This window comes from Panthera pardus, unplaced genomic scaffold (genome assembly GCF_024362965.1).
Source record: "Panthera pardus isolate Hobbes unplaced genomic scaffold, ASM2436296v1 HiC_scaffold_24, whole genome shotgun sequence".
Classification (NCBI taxonomy): Eukaryota; Metazoa; Chordata; class Mammalia; order Carnivora; family Felidae; genus Panthera; species Panthera pardus.
The window spans coordinates 105,695,378-105,712,920 of record NW_026526810.1 but is presented as its reverse complement, the minus strand read 5'-3'; the positions used below and the strand labels follow the sequence as shown (position 1 = coordinate 105,712,920).

Sequence of the window (17,543 nt, the reverse complement as noted above, 5' to 3'; positions counted from 1 at the left end):
TTTATGTTTTTAGGTGCTCCAGTGTTGGGTGCATAAATATTTACAATTATCGTATTCTCTTGTTGGATTGTTCCCTGTATCATTATGTAATGCCCTTCTTTGTCTCTGGTTACAGTCTTTGTTTTAAAGTCTATTTTGTCCAATATAAGTATTGCTACCCCAGCTTTCTTTTCACTTCTGTTTGCATGGTAAATGGTTTTCCATACCCTCACTTTCTTTTTTTTTTATGTTTTTTTAATTTTTTACTTATTTTTGAGACAGAGAGAGACAGAGCATAAGCAGGGGAGGGACACAGAGAGAGGGAGACACAGAATATGAAGCAGGCTCCACGCTCCGAGCTGTCAGCACAGAGCCTGATGTGGGGCTCGAACTCACAGACTGTGAGATCTTGACCTGAGCTGAAGTCAGACGCTTAACCAACTGAGCCACCCAGGCACCCCGCCATCCCCTCACTTTCAATCTGCAGGTGTCTTTAGGTCTGAAGTGAGTCTCTTATAGGCAACATATAGATGGTTTGAGCAGGTTGTATTTTTGCTATGGAAAGAATTAGGGACAGATTAAAATGTCAGAAACCCACACTGTCAGCTCAGAGCCCTCACAAACGAGATCGTGGCCTGAGTTGAAGTCGGACGCTTAACTGGCTGCGCCCCTAAAAAAAATTTTTTTTAAGGAGACATTAGAGAATTAGAGTACAAAGAATTTCAACAGTTTGTAATTTCTTGATTTCTGCTTTAGTAGTTTCTTAAAAATGTCAAATATTTGTTTCTAATTTTTTGTTGCCTTTACTCTCATTACTCAGTCTAAATGCATTTTAAGCCTATCTCTTATATAATGTGACACTAGGTAGACTAAATATTAATTTGACATTTTAATTTTTTTAAAAAGGAAAACAGGTATTTTAAGAAATATAAGGGAAAGACTTGTTAAATGGCCATGAAGGCTACAGTGAACAGCCATGTAGAAGGGAAGCTGCTGGGAAAAGGAAACAGAGGGACTGCGCGTTGATATTGATTGGAGGAAAGGGCCCAGAAAGGGCACAAGTCAAACTGACAGCAAGAAGAGAGGATGAGAACACTGAGCCTGAAGTGCAGTGTGTCTTTGCTTCAGCCACACTTGAAGCTCCTGCCTGAGACACCCTACTGTGATGTTCTGCCTGTTTCTCTACAATTCAGATTCAGCCGATGCCCCAGTCCCTGAGCACCTGAGCCGGTGTCAGAACCTGACCCTGTACCAGAGCTTCTGTGCCATGAAGTATGCCATCTATGCCCTCTGTGTGAACTCACACCAGCACTCCCAGTGCCAGGAATGCAGAGAGAGCCCTTCTGAGGACCTGGCCTTGGCTGCAGAACCAGCAAATGATTCTGTCTCCTCCCCAGGTACAGCACTTCTCCCCCGAACCCCATCACTCACATAAGCTGATAACAGCCTGTCCCAGTGAGTTCTTCATGGGATTGGGAGGTGGCCTTGGTTTTGTTATGCCCAGGAATAATTTCATCCATTTATCAGCCTGAGTGAATCAAAAGGACATGGAGAAAACAAGTGATTTGCTAAGTTCTAACGGAGTCTGTTCACATAGTGTATTATTTTCCGAATGCTTCTTTTTTTAACTACAACCCACAGTGAAAATAGCATTTCACATCACATTCCTGTTTGCACTTAGGTATATAATTTACATGATATGTATGTATGTATATATATGCTAAGTTTTAGGAAATAATACCCTTCCAAGTGGAGCACAGTCTTGATATATTTCTGTTCTTTTTTTTTTTTTTAATGTAGCTCTCTGAGTCAATATCATGGGTCACAACCTACATTATGACAGAACCTCATGTTTTATCCTGTTTCGTTTTTCTTAATAACTTATAATTCTTTAACTTGCCCTCTGTGACTAGGGGTCAGTTTTCTCTCCCGTGCAGCTTTGGAATAGACTTGCACTTCTGAGAATGGTATTTCTTAAGAGATCTGGGTAGCTCGTGATCACCTTTAGTGTAAGACTGAATGCAAGTAGAATTGAGGGATGAGGAGTCTCCATGATACCTTCATTCCGAGAACTGAAATACAAAGTGCTTGAGGATGGGGAATCATATGTATATATTTTTTTATTTTAGAGAGAGAGGGCACATGAGAGAGGGAGAGGGACAGAGGGAGAGACAAAGAGAATCTTAAGCAGGCTCCATGCCCAGAGCAGAGCTTGACACAGGGCTTGATCTCACGACTCTGAGATCAGGACTTGAGCCGAGATGACCTGTTCCAAAATCAAGAGTCTGACGCTTAACCAACTGAGCCACCTAGGCACTCCAGGAATAATATTTAAAGAACAGAAACAAAATGATGAGTGTTCAGTAAGCTGTACTTTTAATTAAGGTAGCAAAATCTTTCCGCAAATCATGAAAAGACAGGGCTGACTAGCCTCATATTCTTCTGACTATAACTGCTTCCCTTAGTCATCAGAAAATGAAAGAGTTAAAGTTGTGAGAATGGGTGAGTCTGGCAAGTAATGTTTCTAATATTTGCATTTTCTCTCTTTCTCTGGCCTCTTCTCTCACATATGCTTCTTTAGGTGCTTCAGATCTCTTCTCAGCATACCTGGCCAGATGTCAACAGTATCTGTGTAGTATTCCTGACTCTTTGTGCCTGGAACTTCTAGAAAACATCTTCTCATTGCTCCTCATCACCTCTGCCGATCTTCACCCAGAGCCTCACCTGCCTGAGGACTATGCTGAGGATGATGACGTTGGGAGGAAGGGCCTGATGGATTTGAGGTCACCATCAGAGAGCCCTCAGCACATAGCACAACCTGAGAAGAAGTCAGAACGGGGTGGCCAGGGAGTCCCCAGGAGCCTTGCTTCTATAATCCCAAGCTGTCTGAAGACAGAGCCAAAAGACAGTTCCCCAGAGCCCCATGGGCACAGCTTTTTAGACCTAAAGCACTTTACTAGTGGTATCAGTGGGTTCCTGGCTGATGAATTTGCAATAGGGGCCTTCCTCAGGCTTCTCCAGGAGCAGCTGGATAAACTCAGTAGCCACAACCCCCCTGAGAAGCCAAAGCTGCCAGAAGGCCAGAGCTGCTCTGGAAGCAGAGACGGACTTCAGAGCCGCTTGCACCGGTTTTCCAAGGTTCTTTCTGAGGCCCAGTGGAGATACAAGGTGGTATCAAGCAACCAGGGCTCAGGTGAGAGCAGATGGAGAGCCAGTGGGTCCTGAAAGTGAGGAAGGAAAAATATCCCAGGAATGTGGGAGAGAGCAAGGAGTATGTGGGAGTCACACCTTAACTCAGGGCGTATTACCGTAGCAACCAGTGTTAGAAACCTGTCTCAGAGCCTGTCCAGATCTTCTCCTACCACTGACCCCAGGAGATGGGTCAAATCAAAATTGAACACTCTCCCTGTGACCTGTTGTTTGCCATTTCAGAGGAACAACCTTCCCGAAGATACCGGCCCATTGCCACACGGCACCCAAGTCTCCGCCGGGGGCGTCGGACTAGAAGGAGCCGGCCAGGTAATCTGAAGAGCTCTCCCCACGCCTCATTCCGATGCACCAGGCAAGTGGGATGCTCCACTTGTCTAGTATTCTTTAAAATAAAGCACATGATCCAAACAAACACAAGGGATCTAAGATTATCCTAGACCCACTCCCCCAAGGTAACCTTGCTAATAGTTTCCTTCTGGAAATTTTCCATGCAATATAAGCATATCCCACATTTTATATATACAGATGCATCATACTGTATTTACCGTTACATACTGAAAGCCTTGATTGTATTTTTCACTTATATGCTTTTAAATATACAGATGTATCATACTATGTATTGAGAACTTTTCTCCCCTTGTAATTTAAAGACTGCTTAGCATTCCATGGTTATATATACCCTTTGTGGACATTTAAATTTTTTCCTGTTTTTTACTCATAAAAATAATGCTGTAGTAAATAACCCTGTATTTATGTCTATTGATACATACATGTCTGTGTGACTATATCTGTAGGATAAGTCCCTAGCAGTAGAATAGCAAGGTCAAAGATATGTGGATATAAAATATGGATATTAAAAAATTGCCTTAGGGGCGCCTGGGTGGCGCAGTCGGTTAAGCGTCCGACTTCAGCCAGGTCACGATCTCGCGGTCCGTGAGTTCGAGCCCCGCGTCAGGCTCTGGGCTGATGGCCCAGAGCCTGGAGCCTGCTTCCGATTCTGTGTCTCCCTCTCTCTGCCCCTCCCCCGTTCATGCTCTGTCTCTCTCTGTCCCAAAAATAAATAAAAAACGTTGAAAAAAAAAAAAAAAAAATTGCCTTAAAAAAAGGTGGACCAATTTATATTCCCACCAACTATACATGAGTGCCTCTTTGCACATGCATTCATCCAAAATGAGTAGTATCAATTTGAAAAAAAATATTTGCCAGTATTATTAATATGATAATGGTTTTTATGTTTTATGTTTAGTATTTTAATATTAATTTTTAGCTTGAAATTGAATGTTTTTTCATGTATATATTGGCCATTTATATTTTTCTTTGGGCTGCCTGTTCATCTCTAAGGTCCATATTTTCGGTTGGTTTGCTTTCTTACTGAATTGTAAGAAATTTTTTACACATTAAGAAAAAATTCTGTCATGTGCTACAGTTTTTTCTCTATTTTGTCTTTAGGCTTCGATTATGAGTTTTTCTTAAGGAGTTTAAATAGGATCATTATTCAGTAGTATTACATTTTTAGATATTCAATTTTCCATTATGTTTTTTGGTGCTGGCTTTTAAATAATTAAGGGAAAGGACACCTGGCTGGTTCAGTCGATGGAACATGCAAGTCTTGATCTCAGGGTTGTAAGTTCAAGCCCCAAATTGGGTGTAGAGATTACTTAAAAAGAAAAAGTCTTGGGGCACCTAGGTGGCTCAGTCAGCTAAGCATCCGACTCTTGATCTCCACTCAGGTCATGATCTCACAATTCGTGAGATCAAGCCCCATGTCAGGTTCTGTGTTGACAGTGTGGAGCCTGCTTGGGCTCTCCCCCTGTCTCTCAGACCCTCCCTGCACATGCCGTGCATGCTCTCTCTCAAAATAAATAAATAAACTCTAAAAACCTTAAAAAGCTTTAAAAATTAAATTAAATATAAATAAGTTAATAAGTAAGTAAATAAGTAAATAAACAACGAAGAATTCATAAGAGCTTCCTATGTGCTGAACAATGCTAGGTAGCTTGAGGGTTGTGAATGAGCCATGAACCAGGACTTTGCCTTCAAAGAATTTGTAAATTACCTGTATTGACAGTATATATGAAAAACTTAAACTGTACTGAGGCATGGCCCGAAGAAGGAATCTCTTAGAAGAGATCAGCATAGTCTACAATTTAGGGAAGGGTTAGAGAGAGAAGTTTCAGAAGAGTTGACTCTTGCACTGAGCTCAGAAGAATGAGTAGGCTCTAGCTAAGTGGCAATGAAAAAAGTAAACATACCAAGTAGAGTGGAGGATACCATACGAGAAACCTTCAAACTTCAAGACTGAGTTGTTAAGACCCTTAAGCTGCCCAACTAATGGGTTTGAGTCAAAATAGTTTGCATCCACTTGACCCATCCAGCCCAAAAACGCACAATTTATCTTCTCTTTCCTACCACTGTCTGTTCCTTTCCAAACAGAACCAAGGAGCCTCCTATGCATGGTGCTGATAGCACCCTCCCATGACCACACTAAACAATAGCAAGCCTCCATTCACAAGCCCTAGCACTTTGGAAAGCAGGTGTTGAGAAGAAGCTTTCCTCCAGGGCTTTAAATATCATGGCCTTTGGCAGATTGGGTCTTATACTTGGTTACCTACCTTTTCAAGGATACCTTTTTCTATGTCAGAAAATTTTGTGGCCCTCCTTTGCACCCTACCACTCCCTGGTATTAATAGTTGTGCTTCTATTTTCTCAGAATATTGACAGTGTTTACTAGCAGATTGGGGTTGCTGGCCCCTAGAAGTAACTTGTGGCTCTAAGACCCACAGGTTGGAAGCCACTGGTATAAGCTACAACCCATATGAACACGAGGGCCATATTAAGCCCACCCTTCACCTTTGGTCTGTATAAACTTGTGTTTGCTGTAGAAAGAGCACAGATGTAATAGTTACCCATTACCCTCTCACTCTTACTACCCAGACCTTGGCTTCAAGCTGACCTCTCACTTTCCACACTATAAGGAATTGATGGTTGATTCTCTCTCTTCCTAATACCTCTAGATGGCCGGGACAAAGGTTCCAATCCATCCCTGGAAAGTACAAGTAGTGAGCTGAGCACAAGTACTTCAGGTATGAGGGTCCCAAGCAGTTACCAACTTCAAGCAGCTTTGCCCTGATACAGAGTTGCCCTACACCATGGTGTAAAATCCTGCACTGAACAGTTCATGCCTGTGTTCAAGAAGGTTGGTTCTAAGAGATGCAAGCTTCCAGTTACAAGATGAATAAGTCCTGGGGATGTAATACACTGCATGGTATTAGAGTTACCAGTACCGTATTCTATATTTGAAGTGGCCAAAAGAGTACATGTTAAAAATTTTATCACAAGGAAAAAGTTTATAACTAGGTATAATGATGGATGTTAACTTATTTTGGTGATCATTTCACAATATATACATATATAAAGTCATTATGTTTTACACCTAAAACTAATACAGTGTTATCTGTCAACTATATCTCAATTCATTTAAAAAAAGAAGAAGAAAAAAGTTAGTTCTGCAGAAGGCCAAACAGATTTCAGCGGGGAAGAGGGGAAAGACTGTTTTACCATCAGTTGAGTCACCCATCAGCAGAAACAGAGGTGAATAACCCAAGAATGGTCCTTAAGTCTTATATTCAAAGATGATAGCATAGGTTTGCCCTTCAATTGTGGAAAAACTAAGCCCCATTTACAGAACTTTTAGAGAAGGACCTTGAAGATATAAGAGCCTGGTGGGAAGTGTCGGCACTATAGTTTTCCCTCAATTTCTAGTGCTTCCTTGGCACCCACATTTTTGTGTCCCAACAGAAGGAAGTCTGAACACTGTGTCTGGAAGGAACGAGCTGGATGGCCGATTGCAGCCTCAGTCTCAAAGTTCAGTCATCCCCATGATGTTCTCCCCACCTGAGTCACTGCTGGCATCCTGCATCCTCCGGGGGAACTTTGCAGAAGCCCACCAGGTAAGGGGAGTACACGTGTGGCAGGTATTAGCTGCCCAGGCAATACCTCATCCTAGTAAAGAATACTAAGGCAGCCTGTAGCTGTCCGGGGCCCGTGGGGCTTCAGGTAAAGCTAGATGTGTGTGCAACCAGAGCCTCTGGGAGCACCTGTGGGGGTATCCATGTATCAAGACCCAGTCCTCACCGTTGTGGATTTCAAGATTCATCCTGGAGATTTAAGCTCTTGAATCATTGGGGTTTTCTCTTAAACAGTGTTTTAATAAGATAAAAGAAAATATTTAGCCACAATTCCATCACTTCAAAACATTTTTTTTGTTTCTTTCCTTGAACACCTTCAGTGAACACATATGTATTTTTATATAGTGAAAAATCATAATACAATTTTTTTTAATTTTTTTAATGTTTTTATTTATTTTTGACAGAGGGAGAGAGAGGGAGAGCGAGCATGAGTGGGGGAGGAGCAGAGAGATAGGGAGACACAGAATTTGAAGCAGGCTCCAGGCTCCAAGCTGTCAGCACAGAGCCTGACGCGGGGCTCAAACTCACGGACTGCGAGATCATGACCTGAGCTGAAGTCGGATGCTCAACCGACTGAGCCACCCAGGCGCCCCTACAGATAATTTTTAATAACTAGAATGCCAATTCACTATACAAGAAGTAGAGGGGGTACCAAACTAGGATGTTCATGTTATATAGGGAAAAGTACAGGTAGAGGTCAGAAAGACTCTTACCCTGTCTGAAATTTGATATCCTCATTGGAAAATTGGAGTGAAATGTACTACCTGCTTGTCCTACCTCATGGGAATGTTAAGAGGATTATGTACAAGCTGTGAGAAATGCAAGAATCCTCTACAAAAAATTGCTTAAATTTAATAGCATAACAATCTACTATTCTGGTTTTTAAAACTCTCTTGGTATATTTATCACACTTGGGCTGGTCCCTTAACACATAGTTCAGAATTTTTCTTTCACATGAGTTCAGTTGTTGAGGAATAAACTGAGGAGAAATCTAGGTGGTAGGAGAATCTTGGTTTAACTTCCTCTGATCATTTTAGATCCCATACTTGAATGATAGTGATAATTTTGACCCTCTGGGGGAGAACAGGACCCTTGCCAACCTTTCTTACACCCAAATCCAGAGAGGAAATCAGCCAGGACACCCCACCTTCCCACCTCCAAGAGGCTTTACTCCTAAATGTTCTCACCTCCTCTTCCTTTCCTGGGGCCTTGACCTTCTTTTCTTTTTTTTTTTTTTAAATAAAATTTCTATTTTCTTAAGCTGGTTACAGAGTAAGTCATGAATATTGTAAGAAAATACCAAAAAATATTAATAGGTATTAACCCTATTGTCCAGAATTACCAATATTAAAGGTAAAGTATATTTTTTGCCAGTATTTTTCCAAGTTATGCATGACTTTTCTATAGCCAAGATTATTGTGAATCTAAAACTTTACATAGAGCCTTTTTTATGTTTGCCTTATAACTGATTATAGTGACCGCACAGTAGTCTCATCAAGTAGCTGCATTTGACCATTCTCCTGTTACTCAACATTAGATTCTTTTCAACCATGGAATAGTTGTAATAAATAGTGACAATTGGGGTGCCTGGGTGGCGCAGTCGGTTGGGCGTCTGACTTCAGCCAGGTCACGATCTCACAGTCCGTGAGTTCGAGCCCCGCGTCAGGCTCTGGGCTGATGGCTCAGAGCCTGGAGCCTGTTTCCGATTCTGTGTCTCCCTCTCTCTCTGCCCCTACCCCGTTCATGCTGTGTCTCTCTCTGTCCCAAAAATAAATAAACGTTGGAAAAAAAAAAAAATAGTGACAAGATTATCACCTTTAGACATTAAGTCTTTTGAATTATTTCCTTAAGAGTTTCTGATGAAAATTACTAAGTCAAAGACTATACACATTTTTAAAACTTTATAGATTGTCAAATTGCTTTTCAAAAAAGATTGTGACAGTTCATTCTACCACCACTCCATGAGGGTTTATTTTTACAGTTTGTCATTGTGATAGAAGCAACACGGTATTAATGTTTCTTAAATTCCCTGGATTACTGGTAAGGGAAAATATTTTTCATCTATATAGGAGTCATATGTATTTTTTCTTTAAAATTATCTACATCTTTTGCCTATTTTCTACTGGGGCTCTAGTGGCTTTCTTGCTGACATTTATGAGTTATTTCTATATTTGATCCAATCTTCTAATATTCAGTTCTCTCACAAGCCTACAAAGCAGATGTCTTGGGGCCATAGTCTGATGTTGGGCAAGATCTCATATTTCTAGAGTCCCCAACTCTGCGGCACCAGCACAACCCATGCTTGCTGTCCTGTGGCAGGTGGTGTTCATGTTCAACCTGAAGTCCTCGCCCAGCTCAGGGGAACTGATGTTTGTGGAGCGCTACCAGGAGGTGATCCAGGAACTGGCCCGGGTAGAGCACAAGATTGAAAACCAGAACTCAGATGGCGGGAGCAGCACCATTCGGAGAACAGGCAGCGGCCGCTCGACTCTACAAGCCATCGGCAGCGCAGCAGCAGCAGGTGCCACAAGGGCGGTGAGGGCGCTGGAGGAGGGGGGGTACCAGGGGAAAAGCCACCAAATCACAGGCTCCTCATAAAGGTGAGCAGAAATCCAGAGCAGGACACTTGCCTTGAACCATAGCAGTCCTGACACACACAGAGTCGGTCTTTAGCTGTGCCCGAATTCCCTAAGCTGGGTGGTCACATACCTGCCCCTTCAGCTACTCCGTTAAGCTCTTCCTGTGGGATTTAAATGGAAGAGTATGAATGCCATTTCCCCCATGTGTTTTTGATGGCCGCTACCTTGGGCTCAGGGCAATGGTTAGGAATTTGTTTCCTTCCTATCTAGTTATTCAGAGAGAAAGCGTGTTACTTTACTTTTCCATAAAGCAAAGAAGCTGTGTATCATGCCAACAGCCTGGGCTTCACAGGCCTCAATGCCCAGCATTGGCAGCAGTGCAGAAGCTCATCCTTTCGATATTTCTTGAGGGGAGAACCCTGCCCCACATTTCCATGCCTCTTCGTGACCTAGGTTCCACATATCAAGTACCATCACACATTGCTGCTTTACATTCTCCCAGAAATTCTCTGTACCTAGTCAAAAGAATGTATGCACATCCTTTTTGTTTTTAATATAAATGGGCTTTTAAGAATAAGTACTGTTTTCTACCTTTTGGTTTTTTTTTTTTTTTTTGTAGCAATGCGTTTTAGAGATCTTTTCTGATTAGCACACACAGAGTCACCTCATTACTTCTCAGCTCCCTTCTTTAGCTCCCATTGGGAAGAAGCCCCCAATCATCTCTACCATTTTGAGTTTCTCTGGGTCTTCCTTTATGTAACATTGTTTTCATGCCATAAGACCAGGCTGTAATGATGGTACTAATATGCATGAAAGATAATTCCATGCAGAAGGATCTCAAACATTTTTTTTTTTAATTTTAAGTTTATTTATTTTGAAAGAGCAGAGGAGGGGCAGAGAGAGAGGGAGAGAGAGGGGGAGAGAGCGAATCCCAGGCAGGCTCCGTGCTGTCAGCGTGGAGCCCAGTGTGCAGGGCTTAAACTCACGAACTGTGAGATCATGACCTGAACTGAAACCAAGAGTTGGACACCTAACCGACTGAGCCACCCATGCACCCCTCAAACATTTTTTTTTTAAATAACTACTTTTCAAAATACAAGTGGTAGTGAGAATCATCTTAACCTCTTGCTTTTTACTCCACTGCTGTGTGTCCAGGAATGGTATTTTACTCCATCTCTGATGTGACTGACAAGCTACTCAGCACCGCTGGAGAACCCATCCCCACCCTCCAGGAGGACTTTTGGATAAGCAACACCCTGCTGGAGCCCACTGCTCCCCTGAGAGAGGTTCTGGAAGACCTCAGTCCCCCTGCCATGGCTGCATTTGACCTAGCTTCCTCTCAGTGCCAGCTCTGGAAAACCTGCAAGCAGCTCTTAGAAACAGCTGAACGACGTCTAAACATTAGCCTCGAGAGCCGGGGTGAGTGTGCTTCTTTAGCTGTATTCCTTAATTCTCAAATGGGGGGATGGGTTTCTGAGATGCTTGATAAATTGGATTAGAAGAAAATGCTTTTCGGGGTAGGAAAGATAGGGAAAAAGGATTATTAGTTAATTTCCTCATGTCCAATTTAGTGGCTTAAATATAGTCTGAGAGTTTTGTCTTCTTAATAGACTTGGCAGTCTGCAGTAATTTAGGGAAATTCTTTTCTGGTTTATAGATAAATTCAAGGAAAAAATATATATTCAAAAATGATATAAGTGGAATTTGTGCCTTCAGACTGCATGCCTCCTGAAGAATGAACCCCACTTAATCTAAAACCTAGAACAGTCTTGAGTTCGTAAACCAGGTGAAAGGGAATATTTCATGGATCACAGTTAGAGGGAGGATTGTACCTTGGTTAATAATGTCCCAGAACGTGTATATTGAATTCTTGGAGGAATTTGGTATATGAACGTAGAGGAATGTGAAGAATTAGGCAAAGTTCCACTCTCCACCCATCCGTGATACACCAAACGTTGGACAAAGCACCTCTCTCTCAGTAGTAAGGAGAGATGAAAGGTGAATAGGTCATGATATAAGAGCCACTCCTAGGTTCAGTGATTCATTAGGAGAAGTTAAAAAACTCAGCATGTAGTCATACTCTTGGCTAAGATTTATTGCAACAAAAAGATACGCAGCAAAATCAGCAAAGGGAAAAGGCTCACGGGATAAAGTCCGGAGGAAGCCAGGCATAGCTTCCAGGAGTCTTCTCCCTGTGGACTCACACAGGATATGCTTAATTCCTCTAGCAATGAGCTGTGACAAGTGTATCCAAGGAAGCTCAGAGACTCAATGCCCAACGTTTTGTTGTGTTTTGTTTTGTTTGGCGGGGGGGGGGGGCATCTCTGCCCCGTGTGTACCAAAATTCTAGATTCTCAAAAGGAAACAGGTGTTCAGCATAAACCACATTGTACAAACAGTGTAGGCACAGCTGGCCACTCTTATCATCTAGGGCAAGTTCTATATCAGTGTCAGAAACCATTATTTAGTCAAGTTTGTAGATGCCAGCCAGTGGCAACCTTGCAGGCAGGCCTTTCTAAGGATAGCAGCCCCAGGCCTGCTGTGGTACCTCTTTTCTGCATGCCTCTACAAATCCTTTCTGAGCTGTTGTTAAAATGTCCTTTAATGTTCACATAGACCTTCTAAGAAAGTATACTGTGGCATATGCAATGCTGTTCTTATGAACAATTTCCCTCCCCTTTTTCTAGTACTCATTCAAAAATGAAAGGAGATATTATCCAAACTGTTAATAGCTGAAATGGTTTCATGTCAATCAATAGTATCTAGTCTTATTTCCAGATTATCCAAAGTGTAGGGGGTATGAGAGATACAAGGAATAATCTCTGTCCATTAAGTTGTTTATAGTCTAGTCAGGGTGTCAAGATGCCCCTTTAGGCAAAGAGAGAAGACAGATGTGATCCCAGCTCAAGTTCTCAGCTGAGGACTGTACCAAGGCAAATCCACACAAGTGTTTGGCTTGGGACAGCAGTTCCATAGAGTGCCAGAGACCGTGTGCCCGCTGCTGTTTGCAGCTGAGGCATCAGGCTGGAGGTAACCCTGGAACCTCAGACATTGAATAAACCAGGTAAGCTGGCTGTCACCAAAATGGCACAGCATATATTTCCTCTTTAATGTTGGGGAAGACAAAACTGTACAAGTAAGTACAAGACTGAGTTATCCGTCTCTGAAAGTGCCTTATTTTTTCTGCATTCCCTCTTCCTTCAATCCATTTCCAGGTCGGCGGCTAGACCAGGTACTCCTCAATGCTGATGGCATTCGAGGTTTTCCTGTTGTTCTTCAGCAAATCAGTAAGATTCTCAATTATCCACTTACATCAGCCGGACAAACTAAATCGGGTGAGCTGCTTTTCTCCCGTTTTTTTGTTTGTTTGTTTTGTTTTCTCCTAAACTTGGAGCATTAGATCAGCATCAGCGTTCACTTTTTCTCATTTGCTTTCCACAGAGAGTGTAGAAGAAAAAGGAGGGGGCCCTCCGCGGTGCAGCATAGCTGAGCTGCTTCAGATGTGTTGGCCCAGCCTAACCGAGGACTGTGTCGCCGGCCACACCACCCTGTTCCAGCAGCTGGAACAAGTCCTCCAGGCGCTGAGAGAGGCTCTGCAGCTGCCAGGTACGGCCCGACTTCGACTGCGCCGCAGCAGATGAGGGCTGAGCTGGAGAGAGGGGATAGCCGAGAGTGAAGGAACACTTTGGGGCAGAGGCTTAGGACTCCGGAACTGGGCTCATGAAGCCCCTTCTTAGCCAGGGCATGTCTCACAGCTAATTCCACCTGTTTTCCCAGCCCCTCAAGTGAAGGGATGCTTAATGCTCCCTTAGCTGTTACATTTTTCTCAGTTTTTTTTTTTTTTTTTTGACTTGAACATTTTTCTCATTCTTAATGAGAAATACACCCAGAAGGTACTCAGTAAATATTTATCAACCTTCCCTAAAGGATTGCTGTGCTCTTCATCAAGCCATTCCACCCCAGAGACACTGGGGTGAAAACAGGACTATCCACCCTGATTTCTGCAAACTCAAAGCTCTTACTGGCTGAGAATCACTCGTAAGGGCAACCAATTTAGGACTTTATAGCTGCCTTGTAAGCATAGCACCCGAGCTATAGGATGCCCCATTGACCCAGAGCTGGAAGCAGAGACTAAGGCCTCCCTCCCTTCTCTTGCCATAACTCCTCCCAGAGCCCAGGAGTACTCCACTCTCCTCACTGGTGGAGCAGGCGGCCCAGAAAGCTCCAGAGGCAGAGGCCCACCCTGTGCACATCCAGACTCAGCTCCTCCAGAAGAATTTGGGCAGACAGACCCCAGCAGGCAGCAAACAGACTGACTACCTAGGCACCTTCTTCAGTTACTGCAGCACCATGGCCGCGGTTCTCCTTCGGAGTTTGAGTTCTGAGCCCGGTAAGTAGCAAGAAAGAGGAAAGGGAGTTGTGACTGGCCTGCAAGTGTTTAGGGTAGGGAAGAGGAAAGGTGCTCAATTAAGAGGTTCTGGGTACAGCAGTAGCCAAGAACGCTAGATTTATAGGGTCCCCTCTTATTCATCCCTGTGTTTTATTCATCCCTGCTTGCTCACTGTTGGGTACACCTGTACAGCACATGGGAGTACCGAATAAATTTTGACTGCATTAATGGCAAAAACACCTCTCTCAGACCATTGTGGATTTGAGGACCCAGAGACGAGTCATGTCTATGATCTGAGGGCCAGGTTCTTGCTTGAGTCCACAGAGAGAGTACTGCATGCACTTCAGTCCTATTTAAGAGAGCAGGATGAGCTATTTGGGGCCAAACCTACCCACTAAAGTTTGTCTGTGGTTGGAAGTCTTTAGAGCAGTGGTAAGGTGTCAATTTGTGGTCAGCGTCATGTTGAGAATACCCTTTACATAGAAAATATCAAGTATTTTCTGACTATAGTCAGAAAGTATTACTGACTATATCAGTATAGTCTTCATTTTGATACTGCACTTCTTTATTAATTCTGGGAAACAGGGCTCTGAGCTATTGCAGTCATTGGTGAAAACCAGGGTCACTTTGTTTCTCTTGGCAGATCACATGGAAGTCAAGGTAGGAAATCCATTTGTTCTCCTGCAACAGAGCTCTTCCCAACTTGTGTCACACCTCCTGCTTGAGCGACAAGTTCCCCCAGACAGGTAGGAGCTACTCTGTGGGAGTTAGGCATGGATGGGCCTTCCTAATGGTTGCATTAAGGAGTGCTCAGTGGGGTGGTGCTTGGATTCAGTACAGAGAGTAGGGATTTCTTCCAGATTTTTCCCTTAATTTGCACTTACTCTTACACAGCTACATTAAAGTTCAATTTCAGTTGTTTCTCTCTCACCACCTCTCGCAACATTTATGTTGCAAGCATAAAATTAAGGGGTGAGTCTTCATTCATGAATAGACAAAAATCCAAAAATTTGATAGCTCATGAGTTGACTACACCATAGGAAAACAAGCATTCTTATGGATTGCTGGTGGGATATAAATTGGTACAGCCCCTGTGGGAAGACAGTTTGTCTATATTTATTACAAAAAACAAATTTATATATCCTTTGATCTAGCAATCACATTGGGGAATTTATCCTGTGGCTTTACTGACATGTGAAAAATGGTGTTTATCCAAAGTCATTTTATTACAGCCTTGTATGTAGTAGCAACAGATCAGAAAAATCCACTGTCCACTAATAAAAGACTGGTTAAATTATGGTTCCACCTATAATGGAATATTGTATAACTGTAAATAGGAATGAGGTGGTCTCTCTCTAGAGGGATGTGGACAGTTCTCCCAGATATGTTATCAAACGAAAAAGCAAGGGCAGAGCAGTAGCTCTAATAGGCTACCTTTTGTCTGGGGTGGGGGGGGGGTGGGGGGGAGGCAGTGGGGAGAGGGAGAGAGTAAGAATAACAAAGAGCCTGCATTTACATTTGATTGTATATGCATAAAAAAATTCTGAACTTGGGTGATATACCTGTGCCCTCAGGTCTTACATGCCGTCTGCTTCTCTCCGTCCAGGCTGGCAGTCCTTCTAGCCCGAGAGGGGCTCAACCTGAGTGTGCCGAAGGTCATTGTTAACTGCTGCTGTGAGCATCTTGCCCTTTGCTCTTCCCAGCAAAGTCAGCAGACATCATCCCTTGTGACCCAGCTGGGCGTCATGGTCCAGCTGCACACCTCCCACTGCCTGGATGACCTCCCACTTTCTACACTGAGCTCCCCGAAGCCAACTGGGAATCCCACATTGGAGAGAAAGCCCCCCTCCTCCCCAAGGGATTCATCACTCCCAGCCCTTACCTCTTCTGCCTTGGCCTTCCTTAAGTCCCGCTCAAAGCTGCTGGCCACAGTGGCCTGTCTAGGAGCTTCCCAGGGGTCAAAGCTCACCAAGCCCAGCTTGTCATGGAAGGAGCTTCGTGGCCGCAGGGAAGTGCCTCTGAGCGCAGAGCAGGTAGCCCAGGAGTGTGAACGCCTCCTGGAACAGTTCCCTATGCTTAAGGCCTCCCTCATGGCTGCCTGGGAGCCCCTACGACGGTCCACTGAGCAGGGGCAGAGCCTGGCAGTGAGTCTCTGTGGTCGGGCCAGTCTGTCTACCGTCCTCCTGGGCCTGCACTCTCCCAGTGCTCTAGACGTGCTTACTGAGGCCTTCAAGGAAGCCCTGGTGGCCAGAGATTGGCCCCAAGCGCTTCAGCTCACAGAAGTGTACGGGCGAGATGTGGATGACTTGAGCAACATAAAGGATGCGATCCTGAGCTGTGCCGCGGCATGTGGTGAGCAGAAAGCTATGCCTCCCCCTTCGCTGGTGGTAATAACATTGAGCATTCAGTGAGTGTATCATTGCATTGGATCTTCATGGTAACTCTAGAGAAAGGTGCCACTGTATCTCATGATACCAAGAAGAGACTGAGGCTCAAAAGGTAGAAAACTTGCCCAGGATAGGAGCAGAGCTTAGAACCCCACTCCATCTACCTTTAGAATGGGCACTCATAACCAGCTTTCTCAACACTGCATATCACAATCCCTGGAAAATTCTATAAATTACATATATCTGAGCACAACCCCCAGAAGCCCAGGATGGGATTCAAACAAGTGTTTACTTTAAAACAGGGATCAGCAAACTTTTTCTGTAAAGGGCTTTGTAGGCCATACAGTCTTGGTTGCAGCGACTGGACTCTGCCATTATAGCATGAAAGCAGCCATACGTGATACGTAAACAAATTACCATAAGTACATTCTACTAAAATTTTATTCATAAAAACAGACTGTGGGGGTGCCTGGTTGGCTTAGTCAGTGGTACATATATAAAAGCTCCCAAGGAACTTTTAAGGGCTTTGAGAGCAATGACCTAGACACTCCACTGGGGGAGCAAGGGTTGGGCATGCTGTAGGGAATAGCTTCTCAATCCAGGGCTTGACTGCCCTGCAGAAAGGAGAAAATCCTTCCTAGAGAAGGTGGAGAAATCCCCTGATGGGCTGTGCAGCCTTAATTGCTTAGAAATTAATTGTTTTCAGATCTGTGAAATGGGTGTGGGAAAGATCTAAGTAATAATGATAGAGGGTATGGAGGGAGTGAAACTAGTTTACCTGAAATAACTTTCAAGCAGTTATATATTTGAATTTCACAGAGTGGAAATTGCAGGGAAAACCAGAGGTTCCACCTACAAGCCGAGTCTGAAATGGTGCTATCTGTGCAGCCTGCCAAAATACGGAGATGTCTCTGTATTTCAAAATACGTCTGCTCTTCTATCTTTTATTCCTTCCTCCTTCCTCTCTTCCTTTTTCTTCCTTTCTCCTTCTCTCTCTCTCTCTGTTCAGAAAATCTCATGACTGTGATTA

At 43.6% G+C, this 17,543-nt stretch overlaps 1 protein-coding gene across 5 annotated transcripts in view; it reads left to right on the top strand.

The window, feature by feature from the left end:
- ZFYVE26 (zinc finger FYVE-type containing 26) overlaps positions 1–17,543 on the top strand; it is an 88,099-nt gene that overhangs the window by 15,833 nt on the left and 54,723 nt on the right. For all 5 annotated transcript variants that reach the window (XR_008417239.1, XR_008417240.1, XR_008417238.1 and 2 more), the window contains exons 10-21: positions 1,173–1,376; positions 2,561–3,172; positions 3,412–3,498; positions 6,204–6,272; positions 6,988–7,139; positions 9,477–9,678; positions 10,892–11,155; positions 12,952–13,071; positions 13,178–13,342; positions 13,908–14,126; positions 14,770–14,872; positions 15,733–16,478. Coding sequence is in view for 2 of the 5 variants with exons in the window: in XM_019451442.2 (XP_019306987.2) it covers positions 1,173–1,376; positions 2,561–3,172; positions 3,412–3,498; positions 6,204–6,272; positions 6,988–7,139; positions 9,477–9,678; positions 10,892–11,155; positions 12,952–13,071; positions 13,178–13,342; positions 13,908–14,126; positions 14,770–14,872; positions 15,733–16,478 (2,943 nt within the window). In the remaining 3 variants the exon portion in view is untranslated. The remainder of the gene's footprint in view (positions 1–1,172; positions 1,377–2,560; positions 3,173–3,411; positions 3,499–6,203; positions 6,273–6,987; positions 7,140–9,476; positions 9,679–10,891; positions 11,156–12,951; positions 13,072–13,177; positions 13,343–13,907; positions 14,127–14,769; positions 14,873–15,732; positions 16,479–17,543) is intronic.